Source organism: Mus caroli, chromosome 7 (genome assembly GCF_900094665.2).
Source record: "Mus caroli chromosome 7, CAROLI_EIJ_v1.1, whole genome shotgun sequence".
Classification (NCBI taxonomy): Eukaryota; Metazoa; Chordata; class Mammalia; order Rodentia; family Muridae; genus Mus; species Mus caroli.
The window spans coordinates 74,834,765-74,857,785 of record NC_034576.1 but is presented as its reverse complement, the minus strand read 5'-3'; the positions used below and the strand labels follow the sequence as shown (position 1 = coordinate 74,857,785).

The 23,021-nt window shown below is 39.2% G+C and overlaps 1 protein-coding gene across 2 annotated transcripts in view; it reads left to right on the top strand.

Annotated features, from left to right (window-relative positions):
- Mctp2 (multiple C2 and transmembrane domain containing 2) overlaps positions 1-23,021 on the top strand; it is a 228,181-nt gene that overhangs the window by 38,243 nt on the left and 166,917 nt on the right. For both annotated transcript variants that reach the window (XM_021166947.2, XM_029480148.1), the window contains exons 2-3: positions 9,163-9,695; positions 21,743-21,802. In XM_021166947.2, the coding sequence (XP_021022606.1) occupies positions 9,231-9,695; positions 21,743-21,802 (525 nt within the window). In that variant the 5' untranslated portion in view covers positions 9,163-9,230. The remainder of the gene's footprint in view (positions 1-9,162; positions 9,696-21,742; positions 21,803-23,021) is intronic.

Here is a 23,021-nt window from a genome sequence, read left to right as displayed (position 1 = left end):
CTTGTAGACGATGCTTAGGATATGGCCAGCTGCTTCATGCCCCTGGCTCCTTGACTTTACCAGCACAGGAGACTGCACCCTTGATCGATGAACTCAAATAAACACCCTTTCCCTTGAGTTGTTTTGTTAGGGTGCTTTTCATAGCAATAGGTAGGAAAAGAACCTAAGATAATTGTCTATCCTAGAAACTAGAGAAGACTTTAGCTTATAGGTGAATTATTAGTGTTAAAATAATTTCAGTAAGATGAATGGAATTAGAGTCTATATGCAAAGGCAGTTTCCTATATTCTAGTAACTTCAGTAAAATAAAACTACAGTATGAGTAGCTGGAAACCTGTGGGATGCTCAGGCATTGGCAGTAATTTTGGAAATGTATAAACTATAACTGGTGATTACTGAAGAATGTTCAATGATGTGAACAGATATATTTGTGATTCTTCACCCAAAAGAACCAAAACTTATGACCACACAAAAAATTGAGAAATCTATACAGCAGGTAAATTTACAATAGTGGCAAATAGTAAAAATGGCTAAGGTTTCTTTGCTTTCATGAACTGGTAACTGTGGTACATCCAAACAGTGGAATGTTACGGAGTGACGAAAAATAAATATACCATTGGTCTGCAAAAATGGAGAAAGGAACCCCGGATACACTTTGCTCTGTGAATTGGGCAAAACTGAAGAAAATATGCAATGTGAGATTTGCTATCTATGGCATTCTGAAAACAAAGCTAGGAATGATATAAGAAATGGTCAATGATTGCAATGCAGAGACAGCGGATGAGGACGATGGAGTGTAGCGGATATTTAGGTCAAGGAACCTATTTTGTATGTTATAGTTGTTTGTAAACATTGAAATTTGTCCAATCCCATAGATAACTCAAGGAGAGGTACACTCATGGGAGGGAGCAGAAGGTGGTATGAATGGTCACATTGTGCAATACATTTGAAAGAAATTATCTTTCAAGTTAAACTCATTACTATGTTCAATGAATATATGTAGCACACACAACAAGGTAAATCATAAGAGGAGAACATGTTGTGGGAAAGGGGACTTAGAAGGAATGTAGGTTATTTATGCTCTATACTTTCTACCAAATGTCTATACATCTGAACCTATTCTAATCTTTTATGAAAGTGAAATGCAGAAAAAAAAGTACATTTGTGACCAGGTAAATCAGAAAACCACGAGTTTGTTTATTTGGAGATTGGACACTAAACATTTGGAGCTAATATTTACATGGAACAGCAAAGGAAAAGAAAAACAATTTGAAGAACCATGACAAAAGGTGTCTTACCTACCTTGATACTAAACTTTAAGCCAATAGCAAGAATTAATGTGTGTATAATATAGGTTCACATAATTAGTATAGAGATTGTGTGTGGAACCTTTAACCTAACAGTGTCTATCACAGGCCACTGAGAGGGGGACTAGGCATTTGCAGTAAAAGATGCTTTGAAATGTGATTTCTCTCTCAAACTATAAAGGAAGAATGCTGAGCAGAATAAAGGGTGAGAAACAGAGCATGGGCTTTGGAAGGAATGGCATGGTGATTGACGTGTCAGCTTGCACGTGACAGATCTGGTTTGAAAACCCTCTCACACACTCGAAAGCCAAGGGCAAGAGTAGAGATTAAGGGGGCTCATTCATAAAGGTAATTACTGGGTCTCTTTTTATATTATCAATTTGTCAAATATAAATTCTTGCCATGTCATATACTGGGTATGTTAATGTTCACACAGTGGGGGAACAATTTGGCAATACCCGTTTAGGATATGCTTAGTCTAGACAGGAACACTTCTCCAAGATCCACTCCTCAGTGGTCCTTGTTTTGGATCTTTAATGTGTCTCTACTTTCTGAGAGCTACGTAGTTAAAATCCTCTGTCACTGCAGAAAGAATCTTTAAGTTCTCATTTGTTGAAACACAAACAAGTCTTGCCACTGTGAAATACTATACAACTTTAAAGTGCCTTTAATAGAGCTATATCTTTGTGAATAATATTTCTTGGTGGAACATGGAATGAAAAGTGTGCAATTTGCTTCAATCAAGTTCATAAATCATCATGAGTCAGTAATATGTAAATATATCCAGTAATTGTATTTAATCAAATGTATAAATTAAGTAAATGCAATGTTAGTATAGTGACCACTTCTATCACGATATTTGTAAAAAGTTATCAGAGAGATCTACATAGAAATTACAATGGCTTTGATTTTTATTTCCTGAAGTAAGTCATCAATATCTGAGTGCTCTCTAATATTTATATTTATTCACATAATGGTCAACAAAAATAGTCAACAAAGAAAACAAAATGTAAAAATAAGAACAACAGAACTTCACATAGGAACACATGACACATGATCTGACTCCATCTGGAAATCACTGAGTGTCCAGATGACCATCCTGAAGAATATGACAACAGTATTGAACGTAAAGGAAAGGGCCCTTAAACTACTCAAGCAGGCAGAGTCAGGAAGGCTTGAATGAACTCTCCATTATGACAGATGATGAGATGATGTAGCCTACTCAATCTATATATAGTTAATAATTCTGTATATACTTAATACTTGCAAAGCACTTTAATGCATGTGGTTATGTTGAATTCTAGACAGCATATTGGCCAAAAATAAATAGATGATATGTACATACATATATACATACATTCATACATATATACATACATAAATACATATACAAATATAGACATGCATAGATAGATATTTAAGTAGGTGGTTAGATAGATAAAAGATACATAGAAAATATGTAGGTACATTTATACATTACATAGGTACATAGATGGATAGAGATGATATGTATAGATAGGTAGGTACATAGATAGATAGACAGACTGACAGGCACACTGAAGTGTGAAGGAAAATCAGTGAGAGTTGACATGGTTTTGAATGACTTTTTAGCTTTGTAACTAGGTTTTATCTCCCCATATAAAACTAAAATACACTATCAGTGCTGAAGAGATTTGTACTTATGATCTCAGGCTGAGTTAGTATAGCTTTTGAGCAGCTAATGAAAATCAGAATGTCCTGAAACCATGAGAATCAGCCACTCCTCTTCAGTGGGTAAAGATAAAAATATTCCCAAATTTGTGTTTAAGTAGGACTTTTCACTCTACCAGAATTCTAGATGAAGATCTCTTGACCAAAATAAGGTATACTGTAATACACTGCCTCTTACTTTACCATATGAATTTATGTTTATGTTGTGAACAATCAACTTACAATTTATCCTACACAGTGGTAGTTCTCAACCTTCCTAATGCTTTGACACTTTAATACTGTTTCTTGTGGTGACCCTCAACCATAAAATTATTTTCATTGCTACTTCATAAGTTTAATTTTGGTACTGTTATGAATCATAATGTAAATATTGAATATGCAGGATATCTGATATGTGACCCCCCCCCTTTGAAAATGTCGTTTGACCCATGAAGAGGTCATGACCCACAGGTTGAGAAACACTGCTGTAGCGTGGCTATGAGAAGCAATTTGAGTCTTGTTAACCTCTTAGGGGAAACATGGTATTATCTCTCCTAGCTATGCTTTCTTTATGATCCTGATTAAGCTACTGGTATAGCTTAGGCTCAATCAGCCACTTGAAAGGCCAGTGTTGATGTCCTTTTCTTTTTCCATTTAGGCAATTGCTAGCTGCCAACTGTGGAGAATGTCTGAAACCATAATATAGATGGGCGCACCATTAGTCTCCTTGGCTTGGACTGCTTTCTCTAAAGATCTCAACCTGTCCTTAGTGGCTTCGAAAGGCATAATGCTTATTTTCCCTCATTTAGTGAAAGCTAGGGTTTTGGGCAGGATAGCAGAAGCACTTTGTTTTGTGAAGAGATGAAACATTTGCTGTTGCTTTATAAAACATGAGTACATTCTTGCAAAGAGTTTTAATATATCTTTCTCTATTAGTTGATACACAGTAACTATTATATTTAAGGTGTCTTATGTGATGTTTTCATACACAATGTAAAATGACTAGACCTATACTTTTCTTTATATTTAGGATATTTGTTCCACTCTGCTCTCTATTTGTAACTCTCAAACAACTGTTGGCAACTATACCACCACGCCAAGAAGATTGTATGTTTAACTTGCAGTCTGTTGGGTGTTTCTGACAGCAACCTTTTCAGTTAAGATTTCAGAGAAAATTTAATATTTGGACTTGGTTCAAATATTCTTTGAGATAAGGAAAGTTGTATAATATTTCATATTCAAATAGGTGGGTTTATCTCACTGGGCTTTTATTCAAATGTAAGTCCTCCTTGGATTTCTTCTTTTAGTGTTGCTTAATTCTGAAGTACACACTGCATATTGTAGGAAGTTTCTAAAAGAGAAATATATTTCTCATATATTCTAAAAGAGACCAAACCCCAGTTAGCAGTATACCTTTAAGAACACATAGGATTTTCTTTTTGTTTTTGCTTGTGTATTTTTTCTCTTGACAAATATTATTGTGTTTGCATGCTTGTGTTTCAGTATATTTTGTCCTGGTTACAAACTTTAATGGGCAGGATGGTTTTTAATTTTGTTTTTGCAAAAGTTATTAAGAAGAGTTCTTTCTCCAGATAAAATGGAATAAACTCCAAAGGGAAGACCATCAACATTGAGATTCATCTGAGCTAGACAGGAGTCAGCTTTTACTTCTTCCTAGAAATGTGCCAACTCTGTGATCATGCCAGGCTAGTGGAAAGATACAGATAATTGAATAACAGAATACAGAAACAATGCTTTGGAATTGCCATTTAGACTACAGACAGCATGACCAGAGAGGAAAACGATTTATTATAACCAATTGTTTGGTTTTACATGCTGTTCATCATTACCGGGGTCTTTTGTGATTGTATATGAATTTTTGAGTAGTTTATTATCCATACAGAAATCTGTCATATTTTCCTTGTCATTATATTATATTCACAGTGCTTCAATTTAGTACGCTTGATAGTGATGTGTTTGACAGACTCACTAAGCAATTCTGGAGAAGAATGAATTTAGAGGCGTTACATAAGCTGATTTTAAGGGTGGATGCTATCTTGACCACCAAGAGTATGGTAGTGGAAAGTTATGGGTGTGTGGGTAAATGGAACAGAATAAACAGTCCAGGACACCTTACCTCCCAAATATGTCATGTGTCATTGAGTTAGCAGCTAAGTAATTAGAAAAGGTCAGGGTTCCAACCTCAGGGTTGGAATAAATTGTTACCCATGTAGAAAATGAACTGTGACCTAAACATAACCTTGTATGCAGAACTTTTGTTGGAATGGGTCATAGCTCTAAATGTAAAATGACAAAACCCCTAGAAGAAAACACTAGAGAGATCCTCAGTGAATTCAAGCTAGACAATGGATATTGAGATAGGAAACCAAGCCTGTTGCCTAGGATGTGAATGTCATCAAACTTGTAAAAGCTTACCCTTGCTAATTAAGGACTTTTGATCTGCAAAAGATATTCATAGCAACATGAGAGACAAGCTACAAAATTGGGATGAATCTTTACAAATTATATGTTTGTCAAGGCTCATATATTCAACATATAGAACTCTCATAAACCAAGAGTAAGAGAACTAAAAGCCTGAAATAAAACAAATCAACAAATGTCTTGAACTGACAGTTCCAACTACATATAAGTTAGCAAATTAATGCCCCAAACCAATTTTCAATATCACACACTATTAGGAAAATGAATATTTAGAGACATTCTAATTATAAAGAACTAAATCAAAATGCTAACAATGTCAATGCTACAGAGGGCATGAAACCATTCCACAACTTGTTATTGGAAACTAAAAAAAAAAAAAGAAAAAAAATTCATACAAGCATCCAGGAAATGTCCATATGAGGGAAAAATTCTCTTGCCTCATGACCCAGTGAAAACAATGTTGGCCATTCACTTCAGAGAACGGAAAATACCTCTGCACACACTTATAACAGCTTTAGTTGAAAGGACTTAAGACTAGAAAGGCCCCACCTCTCCCTCAAGAGACATTAATCGGTGTGTGGTGTGCGCACATGAAGGCAGACTGCTCTCAGAAATCAAAAGTAGTCCATTCCACTGATGCTTTGGGCAACAACTTGGGTCAGTCTCAGACTGCAGCCGGAAAGGAGCCAACCTTGGAAAGTTACATTCCATGTGATGCCATTGAGGAGATTTCAAGACAGTGCTGTCATGATGGAGAATAGATCCATGGTTATCCGAGGAAATGAGTTTCTCCTGCAAGTATTCTAATGGTTGCTAATACCCTCTTTCATCAACCTCTCCTGATTCTCCTACCCAAAGACAATGGCGAGGATGTATTTGTTGACATAGGCAGTTCAGCCCATGGATGACATTAACACTTTCCCACAATGCAACAGACTCTTCAGGGGGATGTTTTTGAACATATATAAACACTGTCTTATTGCATCTTTTTTTTAATTTAATAAAAAAAAAGATTCCAAACCTTTCCTTTATATAAGCAGTTAATTCTTCCCATAGCTTATTATCAAAACAAATAGACTTTCCCACCAGGGGCATGCAAATCTCTTTAAGGACTTAGATTCTAAATAGCGATTGCCAGGAAGTTCTGTTGCAAAGCAGATTCTTGGGAATCAGGTTCATCTGATATATTGATTGGATTTAATTATGTGAATACCATGCACATTGTTAGGTTTTATTATAAAATTTTATTAAAGAATTAAAATGAAATTTGTTTTAATGCCATCCTCAATGAGTCAATTTCAGTGGTACAAGGGGCTTCTTTGAGAACCTTGTATGCCTGGGAGTGTGAACCCGTAGGTCATCTCTGTTTGCTTATATATGTCTTCCCCACTTTTATTTCTTGTATGAACTCTTTAGTGCCCTCTGCAACCCTTTCAGATGCTGTAGAGTGTTTCATTAGAGTCCATTCATTGAGGGTTTTGTCTTCTATTGCTCCCAGAAAAGTCAATTTCGTGTGTACCAATTATCTCTTCCTTGTGATGTTTTCCTTTTCCAGACTTCTCCTAGTTCTTATGTTGCTCTCAGATCCAAGATCATTGTTTTTGCCTAGAAGTTACTGGCATCCATCTCATCCTGTATATATTTTAATCACATTCTTTTCTCTCTTCCTGCCCCTCCCATATCCTTTCCTCTCCATCCCCACCCAAGTTCATGTTCTTTCTTTTGCTCTAAACCAGTGCTCCTCAACCTTTCCAGTGCTGCAGCCCTTTAATATAGTTCCTCATGATGTGGTGACCCCAACCATAAGATTGCTTTCACCAACACTTCATCATTTTAATTTTGCTGCTGTTGTGAAATGAAATGTAAATATCTGTGTTTTTCAATAGTCTGATGCAACTGCTATGAAAGAGTCGTTTGGGATTATGATGCACAGGATGAGAGCCACTGCTCTAAACAAACAAACAAACAAGCAAACAAACAAACAAATAAACAAAGCAAAGGCAAAGAAAGCTCACATGCAAAATAACAAAAGAAATCCACAAAATCTATTTTGTGTTGACAACTACTCCTCAACATGAGGCCTGCCTTGGAATGTGGTTGATATGCCTAGTGTTACTTCATCTGAGAAAGCTGTTTTACCCTCTTCCAGTAGCCATACATTACAAAGAGCTTTTTAGGGAGGGGTTGGACTTTGTAACCACTTGCCCTTCTTTGTGATGAGACTATATATCTTTAACTGCACATGTCATATGCAGTCTGTCAAGTCTCTCCTTCATTTGAGCATCAGCTCATTGTGCCTGAATAAATCAACACAGACTCAGAAAGACAAACATTGCATATTTTCTCTTATATGTGGATATTGGCTTTTAAGCTTTAGGTATGTGGTGTGTGTGTGTTACTTGCAACACACCAGAACTTCCTGTTATTTGAGACGGTTTCTTCACTTTTGTTGATCAGTGTTAAGAACTGTAGCCTTTTATAGTCACTATGGACTTTGGATAGATCATCCTCAGATGTTTCACTTGAGTTGGGATGTTTTTATTCCTATGATGACTCTCTGGAGGCTGTGACTTATACCCTGTATCCATTCTCGTACCTATCAAATCCCGAATGCCCTCCATTAAGTTATCAGAAGCTTTTGGATGTGACCTTGTCTCTGACTGTGTCATTTTATACACACTGAAGAACTAAGAAAACTGGGATATAATACGATGGCATGACCCTGGTCTGACAGCAAGGCAACATGCAGCAAAGTAGAATATGAACCCAAAGCGTCTGTCTTTAGATTCCAAGGACTTAGTCTGTAGTGCTAGAGACAGCAAGGGAGTCCTGGGAAAACCCTCTTGCCTATGGTGATAAGCAGTAGACTTGGGCTACAGAGATCCATATTCTAATCTTCAGCAGGCTAATGGCCATGTGAACATTGACTTGTAGAGACTTTGGACTGCTCTTGGCACCACTAAACTACTTCGTCTTGAAATGAGAGCGTAGGAGACAAAAAGGTACCGAGGGTTGCTTTCAGAAAGTGCTTCCCCACCCTCAAGCTCTGGGCTTTGCTCCTCAGCCAAATGTGGCCTCATTCCTGCAGCCTAGGTCCCAGCGTCCCACTCACACTCCAATCACATCAGAAGGATATTATGAAGCATTTGACACATGAAATAGGCTCATTTCTCCAAATTTGATTTGTATTGGCTCTCTGATTAATCCAACCTGTCATATGTCAAATCCCCATGGCATTTTCAGAGTGACTACATATGTGTCTGTGTAGCTATCCCCACCCACACACATGTGAGATACAGTGTACCCCATCCTTTTCCACCTGGACCTCAGTTCCTGATCACAGCAAATACTCAGTAATCCTTCATTTGGAAAGGGGTATGTATGGCTCCCCTCACTTATGCTGAAGAAATGCTGTAGTAACTGCCTTAGCAAATGTCTTAGCTTTGATATCCCTAGAGAGGAATAAGTAGTCATTGTCTATGAAGTTTAGGCTCAACCTGATAATCCCATTTTTTTTTTTTTACCTTTCAATGACGACTGATTTTAAAACTCTTAAATATTATGTATCTTAAAAATTGCCTTCTGCGATCTTTGTGAAATTATGGCCTTAATGTTTCACTTCTCATTAAGGGATCAAGAGTAGATTTTCTGAAATTAATTTCCTTGGCATATACCGTTACACAGCCAGAAGTATCATGTCTTCCCCTTATGCTTTGTTTTGCAGAAGTCACTGATGGTTTTCCAATAGAGGCACACTCTTGAGGAGTGGAATTCTTGATTCTTCATGCAGCTATGGATCTGGATAAACCATCTGTCTGGGGGTCATTAAAACAGCGAACCAGACCTTTGCTCATCAACCTAAGCAAGAAGAAGGCTAAAAAGAGCCCAAGCAAACCTTTGGATTTAAGGGTGCAGCATCACCTGGACAGGCGCCTCAGCCTCTCAGTGCCTGACCTCCTGGAAGCAGAGGCTTTGGCCCCCGAAGGCCGGCCTTACTCGGGGCCCCAGTCATCCTACATCTCAGTACCCAACAGCCTGTCCACGGCAGGCATTGTCCCGAAGAGCAGCAGTAGCTCACTGAAGCAGTCTGAGGAAGAACTGGACTGGAGCCAGGAGGAAGCAAGCCATGTCCACGGGGTGGACACCGACTCTGAAGAGATCTATGCCTCTCCCGCAGAAGAGTGGCAGGCATTCAGTCAGAGTGCCCTGGATCTGCACAAACCTTCCCTTGGAAGAGATGCTCCCGAAGAGCACGACGTAAGGCCCAGGGCTCTTCCTAGCTTCTTATTTATTTATTTACTTATTTATTTTAAGGTGCATTCACTGTCCTTGGGAAATTTGGGTAAGAGTTATTTTGTGGTTATCCTGGATGGAGAGTATGTCATTTACGAGAATTTAAATTAATGTACTATTGATTTCGCCGGTGTTTCCATTTGTTTTAGGGCTGACCTCTATGTATTTAAAATCTAGCACAAAGGAACCTTCTAGGACCATTTAAGGCTTCAACAACCGTAGTGGACAAGGTTTCTTTGTCCCACCTCCTGGCAAAGACACTGAGGATACAACTTTAACCTTTGGTTCTCCCCTTGTCCTCCTCTTCCTTATCTTCCTCTTACCTTCAGTAGGTTACCTTTTTCCACACTGAGGTGAGGAGTAGCTATAAATGAAATCAATATAGCTATACTTCTGCCATTACTAGCTCATTTAGACTTGTAGATAATGGAAACAATGTGATTTTCTAGACTCTGTAGACCAGTGGTTCTCAACCCCTTTGGGGGAGGGGGGTCAATTTACCTGTTCACAGGAGTCACACATCAGATATCCTGAATATCAGATACACTAGAATTTATCACAGTAGCAAAATTACAGTTATGAAGTAGCTAAAATAATGTTTTGGTTGGGGGTAACCACAACGTGAGGAGCTGAACCTATTAAAAGGGTCATAGCTATATTAAAGGGCTGCAGCATGAGGAAGATTGGGAAATAGTGTAGACAAACATGCAGATTACTTTTTAGATTGTGTGGATGTTTCTCTTTGATAACCAGAGCCTAAAGGGTACTCTTTCTTCCTGTGGTATAGGCCTGTGGTGTTTCTACTAGTATGCATACTAGGTTTTGAGAACTTCCCTTAATTCTCTGAAAAATAGTGATCAAGCTTTTTTTTTTCACTTGAGAAGTTTTATCAAAACTTCATTGTTTCAGGAAGGCTAACTGGCCAGTGAAATTATGCCAAAAATTTTGATTTTGGAAGAAGAATTTAAATTCTGGCACCAAATTCCTAAATCTTAATCCTGATTTAAATGATCAATTTAATCAGCCCTCTTGGATATTTTTATCTGTTTAAATTCCTCCTAATTAATGATGCTGAAATAGGCTCCAATGTTGATGTAAGGGGCTAATTTTTTATGTATTTGGGATTCATCACAGAGTTGAATAAAAATTAATTCTTCAGCTGAGGCTTTTAGGTTTCCTTTTAGATGAAAATCTGTTGATCATGCAATGTGTCTCAACTTCCCTGGGGAATGGACTCTGGGGAATGGCGGGTTCTATGACCATGTTCTTTTGGGCATTGCTACTCATTAAATCAAGGCCTCAGCTATTTTTATTTTGACCTTAACACGAGACATTCTTTGGAAAATTTTATGATATTTAATATTTGTGAATCTGAACTATGTTTCCATTTTACAAAATGCAAATGAATTAGATTTACAAAGCATGGTCAGTACCAGAAAGCAAGCCTGTTGATCAGATCTTAAAGCTCATCTTCATCACCATTACATTTGTCTGAGCCTGCGTAGATTTCTTGGCTTTGATATACTAACAATTTCAAATTAGAAAGATGTTCAAACTATGGGTGCTTAACTACTTTAGCCTTTCTGTAGTTTTTGTTGAATAAGTAGAAATATTTGAGAGTTGTGTAGATCAAACACTGTGAAGGTTATTATTGACAATGAATACCGCACCATGATCACGGGGGCGGGCGGGGGTCTAGTGTGTGTTCTGCACAGTTCCCGAATCTTCCCTGGTTCCTTCTGTATAAGATGGGTCTTTCCCACTCTCTAAGAGTCCATCTGTTATCACATGGAAAGGAGAGTTTCTCCATCATTCTGCCACACAAATTGTCTGTTGATTTAGAGACTGTGTGCGGCTACAAGAGGGACGTCTTAATTCATCCTTTTCCGAGAGCCTTGTTCTTTACCCACAATAGCATATGTTCAACTACATTTAATTAAAAAAATCATTGAGAGCAATTGACCCAGGTTAATAGAGTTTTATTTGTGGGTTCTCAAAATTGATTTCTTTCTAGCATTTATTAGTTAAATAAAAATGGGCTTCACAGTGATTCCTTTTTTTTTTTTTTAAATAAATGTATAGTGTGCTCTGGTGATACTGCTTCTATTTATAGTCATCTCCACTCTTCTCGATTCTGTTCCTTTTGTCTATTCATCCATATTTTAAATTACAAATACATTTTTAGATGCCACATTTGAGAGAAAGTATGTCGTACCCGACTTTCTGAGAGTGGCTTCATTTCCTTACTATGCTCTACACTAGTTTTATCCCTTTGCTTGCAAGCAGCATGGGCTTGTTCCCCCTTATGGCGAATAGTAGTCCATTATATAGATAAATCCATCACCCATGGATGGCTACTGGGCTTCTTCTATGACTTGGATATTGTAAATAATGGAGGATTAAATAAAGGATGCACGTATCTCTATGGCATGCGTTCCTTTGAATGGCTAGACTTATGTTGTTATTTAATATTTGTTTACTTTTTTGTTTCCAGTCTTTTACCCCTCTCTCTTTTCTTAATTTGGTTTTATTGTTTTATTAATTATCTATTATAATGGCTTTCATTATAACATTTTTGTAAATTTACATAATGTATTTTGATCCTATTCATCTACTATCTTGTCTATTCCTGCTCTGGGATCCCCTTCCTAACCGGTTCACTTCTATTTCCATCTACTTTTTAAAATTTTTTTTATTTACTTATTTTGCTGTTGTCATTGGTGATTTGTGTTGACCCATTAAGGCTGCTTAGCAGAGCATGCATGGGTGAGGGTGTGTTTTCAGGAGCAGGGGTACCAGACAAGTGGCTTTGCCTCAGAAAAAAAATTAAAAGTCCTGTCTCCCTGCAGCTACTAGAATTATTAATACTTTTGTCATGAGTTTTGTTAGATTTATGATTTAATGAAACCAATGTGTTTTTCCTGAAAAAGTGTTCTAAATACAGTATTTTAGAAGATGTCAGCTGGAAGTATAGAGAGGTCTGGGAAGGTGGAGATGTTCTAGTTCAAATTTGCTAAGAACTTAAAATATGTGAATTTAATAATTTTGCCTTCTTGACTGGGCAGCACAGTGGAGCTGGCTTTGGAGGCATGGGTGAGGGTGAGCCACCCTGAGGCATGAGAATCTGAGAGTTGATGCTGCCTTCCTCTGATGCTGGCATTGTGTGGCCTAGCGGGAGCAGTTCTGGAGAGCTTGCCCTGGTGGTGCAAATAAGGGAGAGCCAGCAACTTGACCAGATCAACTACTACCCAGGCCTAGATCCAGGGTTCTGCGTTGGCCCACTCTAAAATGTATATAATCTGTGAATAATTGGAACATGTAAAATGGCCAGTCCTGCTGATCCAAAGGTATAGGATGTCCATGATACAGGAGAACAACAGGATAACTGGGAACAATCCTGGTGAGGGTTCAATATTGATGGTGTCATAGAAGCTAGAGAAATTGAACCAGACCAATGACTCATTACAATCAACATTTGCAAGTGATGGTGTGTGGACAGACAGGTACACAGTGGAACATACTACAGCTTCCACAATGAGATATTTTTTTTTTATGATCTCTCTCTCTCATTCTCATTCTCTCTCTCTCTCTCTCTCTCTCTCTCTCTCTCTCTCTTTCTGTTATTTTTGCGGGGGGGAGGTCTTAAGAGCATGGGGGCAGATATAAAGGGACAGAGAGATGACTAGAACTGGGGTGTATGATTTGAAACTCACGAAGAGTCAACAAAAAGTTTGAAAAAAAAAAAAAAGAAAAGAAACTGCCAAAAGTATGCTTTATTTAATGACAATAGAAATCCTGATGATGAATTCCTGTCGTTGGATTCTTGACTTGGGCTTATCAGTATTCTGGATATGATGACAAGTTTTCTTTCTTATACATAGTCCACAGGTCTCCATAACTTGCATGGAAAAGGGGAAAAGTAAAAAGGATACGACTGGTTGTCATATCACCAGCATGATATACAACAGGGACAACTAGAGGTTTTCCTTGGTGCATGGTATATGGCTTATAACTCCCTAGAGGAAGGAGGCAGTGAACTATGTGGTCTGAAGAGCACACTATAAAGTTGCCTTGCGTGTTTGGTGTCAGCCAGAGCTTGTAACTTTGTGGGAACACCTCAAATATCTATCATATCTGAATTCTCCAGCCACTTTTCCAGAACCACAAGTGTCATCAAGCACAGAGAAGTGTCAGCATATGGCCAGAACACAAATATAGAAGACAAAGTCAAGGCCAGGAGTGATAGAAGTGAATGTATTGGGAGAGAGCAGTCACCAGCAGCAACTGGGAATAAAGGGGGCTTCTTAGGGGAGGTTGGGGGAAGAAGATTTCTCCAAGCCCCTTTTAATCCTCAGAGTGATGTGTGTTGATAGCTCCTAGAAGCATTGCCTCCAGTTGTATAACTGCAAGTCATTGTCTCCTGAAGGACCCTCACACATACACTGTAGGCAACATCACCCTTATGTCTCCTAGCACAAGCCCAAGATGCTAAGGTGAGATTGTTCTTCTTTCTCTGTGAATGTAAATATAATTCTGGGTATTTCTCTACTCCTGTTCTATCCTGGTTAACTCTGAAATAAAGATGTGGAGACCTTATATTTGTTAAAAGGTTTCATGCACTAGAGCTGGGCAGATACTAATCTATTCTAAGCAGACTGTACTAGCCTGGATTACTTCCTAGCCTCATGGCCCTATACCTTCCATCTGAGTCTTACCTTAGATGGCTTTGCTCCAGGTGTGTCCTCATGGTCATCCTCTTGGCTACCTGCTTATGGTGAATCCTCACAGTCCATCTCCCCTTCCGTGCACGCCTGTCTCTTATCTCTCTGGGCCGACCCTGACTCCCCTTGCCTCTTGCCCAGCTATTGGCTAATAAGCTCTTTATTAACCAATCAGAGGTGATGGAAAACACTTTTTACACATTACTGCAATAGGAGATGCTCCAATAATCACAACAGTGCCAACATTCAGACTGCAATCAGGTCTCTGGGCCCTGAGATTCACAGTACACAAAACCATCCCCCAATATAAGAAGCCTTTTTTTTCCCCATTTCTCATCTATTTCCTCTTCCTTACCCCTCTGTTCCCCTCTCTAGACATCCTCCATAACCTTTAACACTGAATGAACATTCTCTTCTTTATGGTGTTTTTCCCACCTCTGTATGCAACATGCTCACCCTGCATTCATCTTCATAGCAGCCTGCTTTTACTTTATTGAGAGATATCTTCTGTCAGTTTTGGATAGGAATCAGTATGTTGTTAGTTGTGTAGAAGATGTTCCCTGTTGTTAAGTTGCAGCATCCCAATGACTAGCAATGGAACTTTCTTCCCTGAGCATTTGTACAAATCATGCAGAGATATGTGTGTGTCTGTGTGTGTGTATGTCTATGTATATATGCATGTGTATGTATGTATGTATGTATATATACCTATATGATAAGTAGATATATACATAGATGAATATCCTTATGATATCTGCATTTGCCTTCAAGCTAAGGCTACCATGAGATACTCTGGTCCCCATTAACAGTCTCTGTTGGGTTGGGAATGTGCTAACACCTGGTGTTCCTTGGTACATACAATGTATTCTAAAGCTTAGCTTCTTAACTGTGGCATTACTTAATTGAATGTGTGGATATCAAACAATTTGATAGCAATGAAAGTTTCCTGGCCCTGTAAAGACTGGAAATTACATCAAAACCAAAGAGGTAATGAATACAAGTTGTTTAAGTCTCCATGTTTGTACGTGTAAGCAAAAATATTCAAAGACACAAAGAAAAAGCCCGAGTGGGTGTGAGTCCAGGTCATTCTGACTTATCCTTGTTTATTAAGGAATGTGAGTCTAGGTCGCCCTGAGTTGGATCCCTATTCATTACAGGGTGTTTCTATTCCCCAGTATGTCTGGTAAAGTGGCTGTTGTAGGTGCTTTTGACACAGCTGTGCTTTTTTGAAGAGTGAGGGTTTAAAGTCTCCCCAAACACCTAAATCTCTTGTGGCTTGTTAGTGACTGTTTGGCCTCCTGGCTCTCAATTCTTTACCATAAATTCGCAATGCAATGACAACCTTCGGCTCCTTAGTAGAAGATGATAGCGTTTGTTTGTGAATTATAAAGTGATGAGCAAATATAAATGGGTGGATTGTTTTGCTAACACAACTCTTGCAAAAAAGCTTGTGAGAATTTATGAAAGATCCTTTGCAAATATTACTCATGGTTTAAGAAGTACCTGGGAACTGGCCAAGCACTTTTATCAGGAATCGTGTATGTCCAGATGTTAACTATGATTGACTCTGTGGGTGAAAAGTTATCTGTCACAACTCGCTTCTGGTGGCATGGTACGGAGGACACAAATGAAGAGATGGTGCTGGAATTTGAATGAGTTTTCTTTAAAACTAAACAGAAGAGAGTAAGGGATGAATTTTGTAACAGGCTGTAGTTTGCGGAGTAGAATTTTATAACATCACAGGCATGTCTGTGCACACACACTTTATATGTCAAGGGTTAAGTTAGATGGCATTCTGCAGTTTTGTTTTGGGGACAATCTAGGAGGTGAAAGAAAGCTAAAGATAGACCCTGACAGAGTTGCCAAGGACCTTCTGATCATTTGTGCAGAGGTGGAATTTGGAAAGATTAGGTTCATGTGTTGATTGTTAGATGTCTTCTTTCATTGTTTCCTGTGACTGCTTAATGACCTATCCAGCCTATCTTGCCCTCATATTCCTGATGCCTATGCTATTAATCCCTTTGTCTAGCAGATGTTTGCATTCAATCCTCTATTCTTAAATATTCATAGTGTTGAAAGCCTAAAGTGGGATACAGAATTTAAATTATCTGCCACGTACTACTCATGTATATGCTCATATGCCTTCATGGATTAGTCTTAAAAATGAAACAATTGATCTCAGCCAATGAATTGCCAACTTTTCTGCATGTGAGTGTATGTCTTGACCTACTGAAATCAGGCATCCAGGCATGACACTCTTTGTTTTGGTTCTCTAGTATACTGCATAGCAAGGTCTTCTGACAGCCATGTGGAAGGTAATAGTCATACAAGATCATCAGCTAGTGAATGGAAAAGTTCATTTGCTCATACCAATGTTTTGCTTTCAAGATCCTTGGTAACAAGACTTTTTTGTGTGTGTCTATGTGTGAGTGTGTGTGCACATGGGCACACATGCACACATAAAAGTGTATTCACAGTTATGTACATGTAGTTGCATGTCTATATGTGTTTAGACATCAGAGGTCAAACTTAGGTATTGTTTTTCAGGAGATGACCACCATGATTGCTGAGACAGAGTCTCTTAATGGTGCAGACCTCACCAAATAGCCTAAACTGCTTTCCAGGAAGCCATAGAGATTATCTGTGTCTACTATCCAGTACTGAGCTTATAAATGAATTCACACTGCCCAGCTCCATACATGGGATCTGGCAACCAAACTCAGGTCTTCCCTCTTGATCAGCAAGCACTTTACCAACAGAGTCATTTCTCTGGCCTTGTGATGTATGTATGTATGTGTGTGTGTGTGTGTGTGTGTGTGTGTGTGTGTGAGAGAGAGAGAGAGAGAGTGAGTGTATGTATCCATCTCAAACATACCTAAGCCCTGCTGGATTTTAATGAACTTTTATTCCTTTAAGTCAGGGATTCACATCTAAATGAGACACAAATTATGGATTAGCTTCCTATATATGGCAGTACATGAATGTAGAATGGAGCTATTAGTGTAAACTCATGTGACACTAAAGCCAAATCAAAGAAATGACACCTGCCTAAAGGCAGTATTGCTTTGCAAGAGAGATGAACACACACACACACACACACACACACACACACACACACATATATATGTGTGTGTGTGTGTGTGTGTGTGTGTGTGCGTGTGCATGTGTGTATATATATGTTAGAGAGCAGATAATAGGTCTTAATATATTTTGGTGAGATGTACTAGATTTTATGATGTTCAAAAGTATCCATCCTTTCCTAAGTATGTGCTTAAAAACAGTCTGTTTTCGTTCTTCTTGAGTTTCATATGTTTTGCAACTTGTATCTTGGGTATTCTAAGTTTCTGGGCTAATATCCACTTATCAGTGAGTTCATATCATGTGAGTTCTTTTGTGATTGGGTTATCTCACTCAGGATGATATCCTCCAGGTCCATCCATTTGCCTAGGAATTTCATAAATTCATTCTGTTTGATAGCTGTACTCCATTGTGTAAATGTACCACATTTTCTGTATCAATTCCTCAAAGTGTGACCAAAGTGTAGTCACTTTGCCCCTTCTTAGAATTGGGGACAAAACACGCATGGAAGGAGTTACAGAGACAAAGTTTGGAGCTGAGAAGAAAGGATAGACCATCTAGAGACTGCNNNACCCAGGGATCCATCCCATAATCAGCCTCCAAATGCNGACACCATTGCATANNCCAGCAAGATTTTGCTGAAAGGACCCAAATATAGCTGTCTCTTGTGAGGCTATTCCGGTGCCTGGCAAACACAGAAGTGGATGCTCACAGTCAGCTATTAGATGGGCCCCCAATGGAGGAGCTAGAGAAAGTACCCAAGGAGCTAAAGGGGTCTGCAACCCTATTGGTGGAACAACAATATGAACTAACCAGTACCCCCAGATCTGGTGTCTCTAGCAGCATATGTAGCAGAAGATGGCCTAGTTGGCCATCATTGGGAAGAGAGGCCCCTTGGTCTTGCAAACTTTATCTGCCTCAGTACAGGGGAACACCATGGCCAAGAAGTGGGAGTGGGTGGGTAGGGGAGTGGGGGAGGAGGGTATGGGGGACTTTTGGATAGCATTTGAAATATAAAATAAAAAAATAGCTAATTAAAAAATACAAATTAAAAAAAGTCTGTTTAAAATCAATAGTTCATTAGTCTGTACGCTTCTGAGATAGAATGTTACTTGGTAATTAAGGATCGGTATTTGGATGGTTTCAAAGGCACTGAGCAAAGTGAAAGATTCTGTAAGTTGACATACTGCATGATTCTTTTTGACAGGTTAATCTATAAATGACAAAATTACATGACAGAAATAGATCAGTGATCGACTTGGGTGAGGAAGAGGATGAAAATTTCAGCATAGTGGGATAGAGTGAAGGGGTTTCCTGAGTGCCGGCATTGTGTGTCCTGATCATAGAGCAGTCGTTCAAATCTCCACCTGCTTAAAGTCACCACACTCATAGCAATACGATAACCTCGTTGTGTGGTGAATTAACTTGCGATAAATTAAAGCAAATATAGTATGCTTGATTATTATTATTGAGAACATAAAAGCCAACATCTAATGACTTTGGGGTATCACCCATTCTTTATGACATACTTTTTTTTTAAAGATTTATTTATTATTATATCTAAGTACACTGTAGCTGTCTTCAGACACACCAGAAGAGGACGTCAGATCTTATTAAGGATGGTTGTGAGGCACCATGTGGTTGCTGGGATTTGAACTCATGACCTTTGGAAGAGCAGTCAGTGCTCTTACCCGCTGAGCCATCTCTCCAGCTCCTATGTCATACTTTTAACTGTGCTCTCTTTCCTAAGACACAGAGTCAGAAGTCATACATCTAGTTATTAGGTTTACAGAGGATATAAGCACAGTGTGGATTCCTCTCAGTGGATAATTCTCTGGGTTCTGTGCAAGAGTACACAGGAATAGTCTAATTTATGTGTCTCCCAGTGGCTGTACGTTGTCCCCTTGTGCATATGGAATGCTTTGCTGTTCTTATGGTAATCATTTCTTGCCTCCCTGTGTATATATGGTGTGTGACAGTTACAGTGGCTGTGGGAACCATAACTTTAAGTTCTGTGACTTCTGTGAATAAAACCGGCCATAATGTTGAATTAATGTCATTGCTCACATGGAATTTCTTTGCTACTCTAAGTGGGAAAACTTACAGTGTATTTAGATAAAGGCTTGGCATTCATCTTTCAGTAGTATATAAATTATGGCATATTTGTAGACTAATTCCTTCATTTAAGTAACATTACCACTAACTAGAGTAAGGCTAACATTGAGAATATACACAGAGCACTGTGCTTTGGGATAATGTGTCTTAGCCATCCACCAATTCAAAATGGAAGCTAGGACCCAGGGATATGACTCAGCAGTTAAAATTACTTGCTATTCTTATAGAGAACCCAGGTTCAGCACACTACCTTCCCTAACTCCAGCTCCAGGGTCTCCTGCATTGATTTTTTTTTTTTTTGGCCTACAAAGGCACCAGGGATACACATGGTACATGTGCATACATGTAGTTAAGACACACACACACACACACACACACACACATATACAAACATACACACACAATACAGACGAATGAATGAATGAATGAATAAATAAATAAATAAATAAATAAATAAATGTTTATGACCCTTGGCTAATAACAAATTGAAATTCTGATCCCAGCCCTATTAGCATTGTAGGACTGCCTTGAAACAGGATTGGTCAGCTGGAATATTGATTCATTTAATAAAAATTAATAAAATGATGGCCCTACCTATCTTACCTGGATTTAGAAACATGCAAAACCAAACCAAGAGTAATAACCTGAAGGAGAGGTTTGCTGGCACTGGCCCGACCTGTTGTTGCACTCCTGTCTGTCATTAGCATGGCTCCCACAAGGGGGTTTAGGAGACCTGTGAATGCTTGGACAGTGATAGTATGCATGTGGGTTTGGGTGTGGTAAATGAAGTGCATGAGGAAACTCAGAGTTCAAAAAGTTTCCCTCTGTTCTTCCTAGGTGAGTTTATATGAATTGAACATGATGTTTTCATGCTCTGAGGACATTAGGCCTAGGGTTGGCAAGGACAGAGAAAAGTTTGACGACAGTAGAATCCAAGATCTCCAGGGCTGCTTTGCTTCTTAGCTGAAAGCACACTGGTATGCAGGCTTCCTTCTTTACATGTGGCCTCCTGGATATTACCAAAGCCAGAGGTGGTGGGGCAGGAAGCCTCTGCTTGTAAGAAACTATTCACCTACCTCTGAGTGGGAAGAAAAGTAGCCCTCTTGTTATGAAACTATGCCAACTTTTGGAAGTCTTTGTCTTAGAGAAGAAGGACACTTCACATATCCCCAGTGGAAAGCAAGACTTACGTTGTCTGTGACTCTAAGCATGGCCTGCAAGTCAGTGGTTTATAGCCTAAGCAATCTCTGTAGGCTTCCTGCCTGTCCCCAGATTGATTTATAACCTTGGACTTACCAATCCCTTCTTAGAACCAAAAAGGCTATATTTGTTCATACAAGTGATTATCCAGGCTGACGTGCTAGGCAAAGCATGCTCAGATTTCCAGGGGAGATGCATATACAATCTGCCTTCTCCTGTCTGTGCTTTCCTGAAAGTGTCACCCTCTTACTCTGCTCTCTAAGTCTGCAAAGTCCCCAGATCTTCTAGATGTTCCTTCATCGGTTCACATATGAATCAACCAAGCAGCCTGCTTACCTGTACATTCTGTCACCCACCCCTTCTTGGGCATGGGTGACTTTCATACTAGAAGCCATGTGTTACTCTGTGAAGTCATTCATTAGTAATTTTTGCTTCCGAGCTATATTAGTGATTGGATAGTTGTGGAACCTATGGTGTTTAGTTGGAAAAGGGTTTCACAAATCACATATTGAATGGGTTTGTGGACACTGTGAGTTCTCTGGGCTATGGGTAGCACAGTTTACTTTGGTGGTTGCAGGCCACACAGTCATACCTGGGAAGGGAGTTGATGTGCCCTCTTGATCTTCAGGAGAATACAAGTTGTTTGCTCTGTGCATAGATCTATTCATAATTTAGGTCCTGAACCATCCAAAGACTCCAATCAAAGACTTAGATTACAGAGGGCATGGGCTGACAGACACTCCTAAGTTCACCTCTTCTTGTCACACAGCTAGCAAAGTTTCCCACATACGTGAAAGTAGGCACGCAAATATCAGATTTCCAAATGGTTGAGGTACGATACTATCGCAGTCAATATTCACTTGCTTTCCTAAAACCGGCTTTTCTTTATGTTTGTAGAAGACTCACGGCCATGACGATCTGAATGCTTCTATGACATCTCAGCATTTTGAAGAATCTGTGAGTGACAGTCCTTACAAACTAACACTGATGTCAGCATTGAAAATACTTCTTACCATCTATTTGTATTCCATTGCTTCTTTATCTTTAAAGAATATGGCAGGCTGCCCACCTATCGGAACACATCTTGTAACTTCTAGCTGGAAGAAATTAATTCAGGTTTATTGATTGGTTAGCCTGGAATAGATTTGTCTAAAAATACACACAGTAGCTATGCAACTGAGTTTGGTAGGAAAGAGGACAAAGCCTTTTGAAGCCCTCTGAAACTTTGAAAAGAAGCTCGGCAAGGGCGGACGGCTGCAGCCACAGGATCAATTGATTGAATGCCTAATGAAGGAATAATAAATCATTCCATTTGTCCTCTTTGAAGAAAGGCAGAAATTTGAACACGGTCAAACATTGCATGGGATTCATACAATTCATAGATATTCAAAAAATAGATTTGGATTTGTGACTGTAGCCCAGGACAGTTGATTTCCTTGAGAGGGAAATGACAGAGCTTAGGGGATGGGAGAGCATTAGAGCAGAAATGGAGACAGGGTGAGTAGAGACTGAAGAGAGAAAGCAAAATGTGCCTGAGCCAGAGACCACTGAGCTGAGCCAGTCATGTGTGGGCGTGGGGACACAGGTGAGGTCACCATGGAGCCTGGTGTACTTAGACTCAAGCTAAGAGTTAACATTGTAGCCCGTGTGGAGGAAGTCTACTAGAGTTGGTGGTGATTGGTGGGACTATTAACAAGACCTGGGAGACATTCAAGAGCTGAGGTGGATATATGGACACACCTTTGTGGGAACCAGCCCCATCCTCCTCTCTTCTTGCTATTTCTTCTCCAGTGCTTCATCCTTATTTTTCTAATTAGTTTATTCTCCACCCCATTGTGTGTGTACAGATATATGTATGTATGCATGCATACCTGTGCATGGGGGTGTATGTGTATATTATAAACCTGGAGTCTGGAGGGGGACATCACTTCCCATCACGTTCCACTTGGGCTTCTGAGGCAGAACCTATCTCTGCACCCAGACGCACATGTTTTCTGGTAGGCTGGAATTCAGCTAACCCTAATCGTCCTCTTGTCTCCACCTCCCTAGGAGCTGGGGTTGCAGCTATGCATAGAATATTTTTGGCTTATTATGTGGGTGTTGGGACTGGAACCCCAGTCCTCATAATTACACAGCAAATGTCCAGTGGTTGAGTCATCTCTCCAGTCCAAGTGTT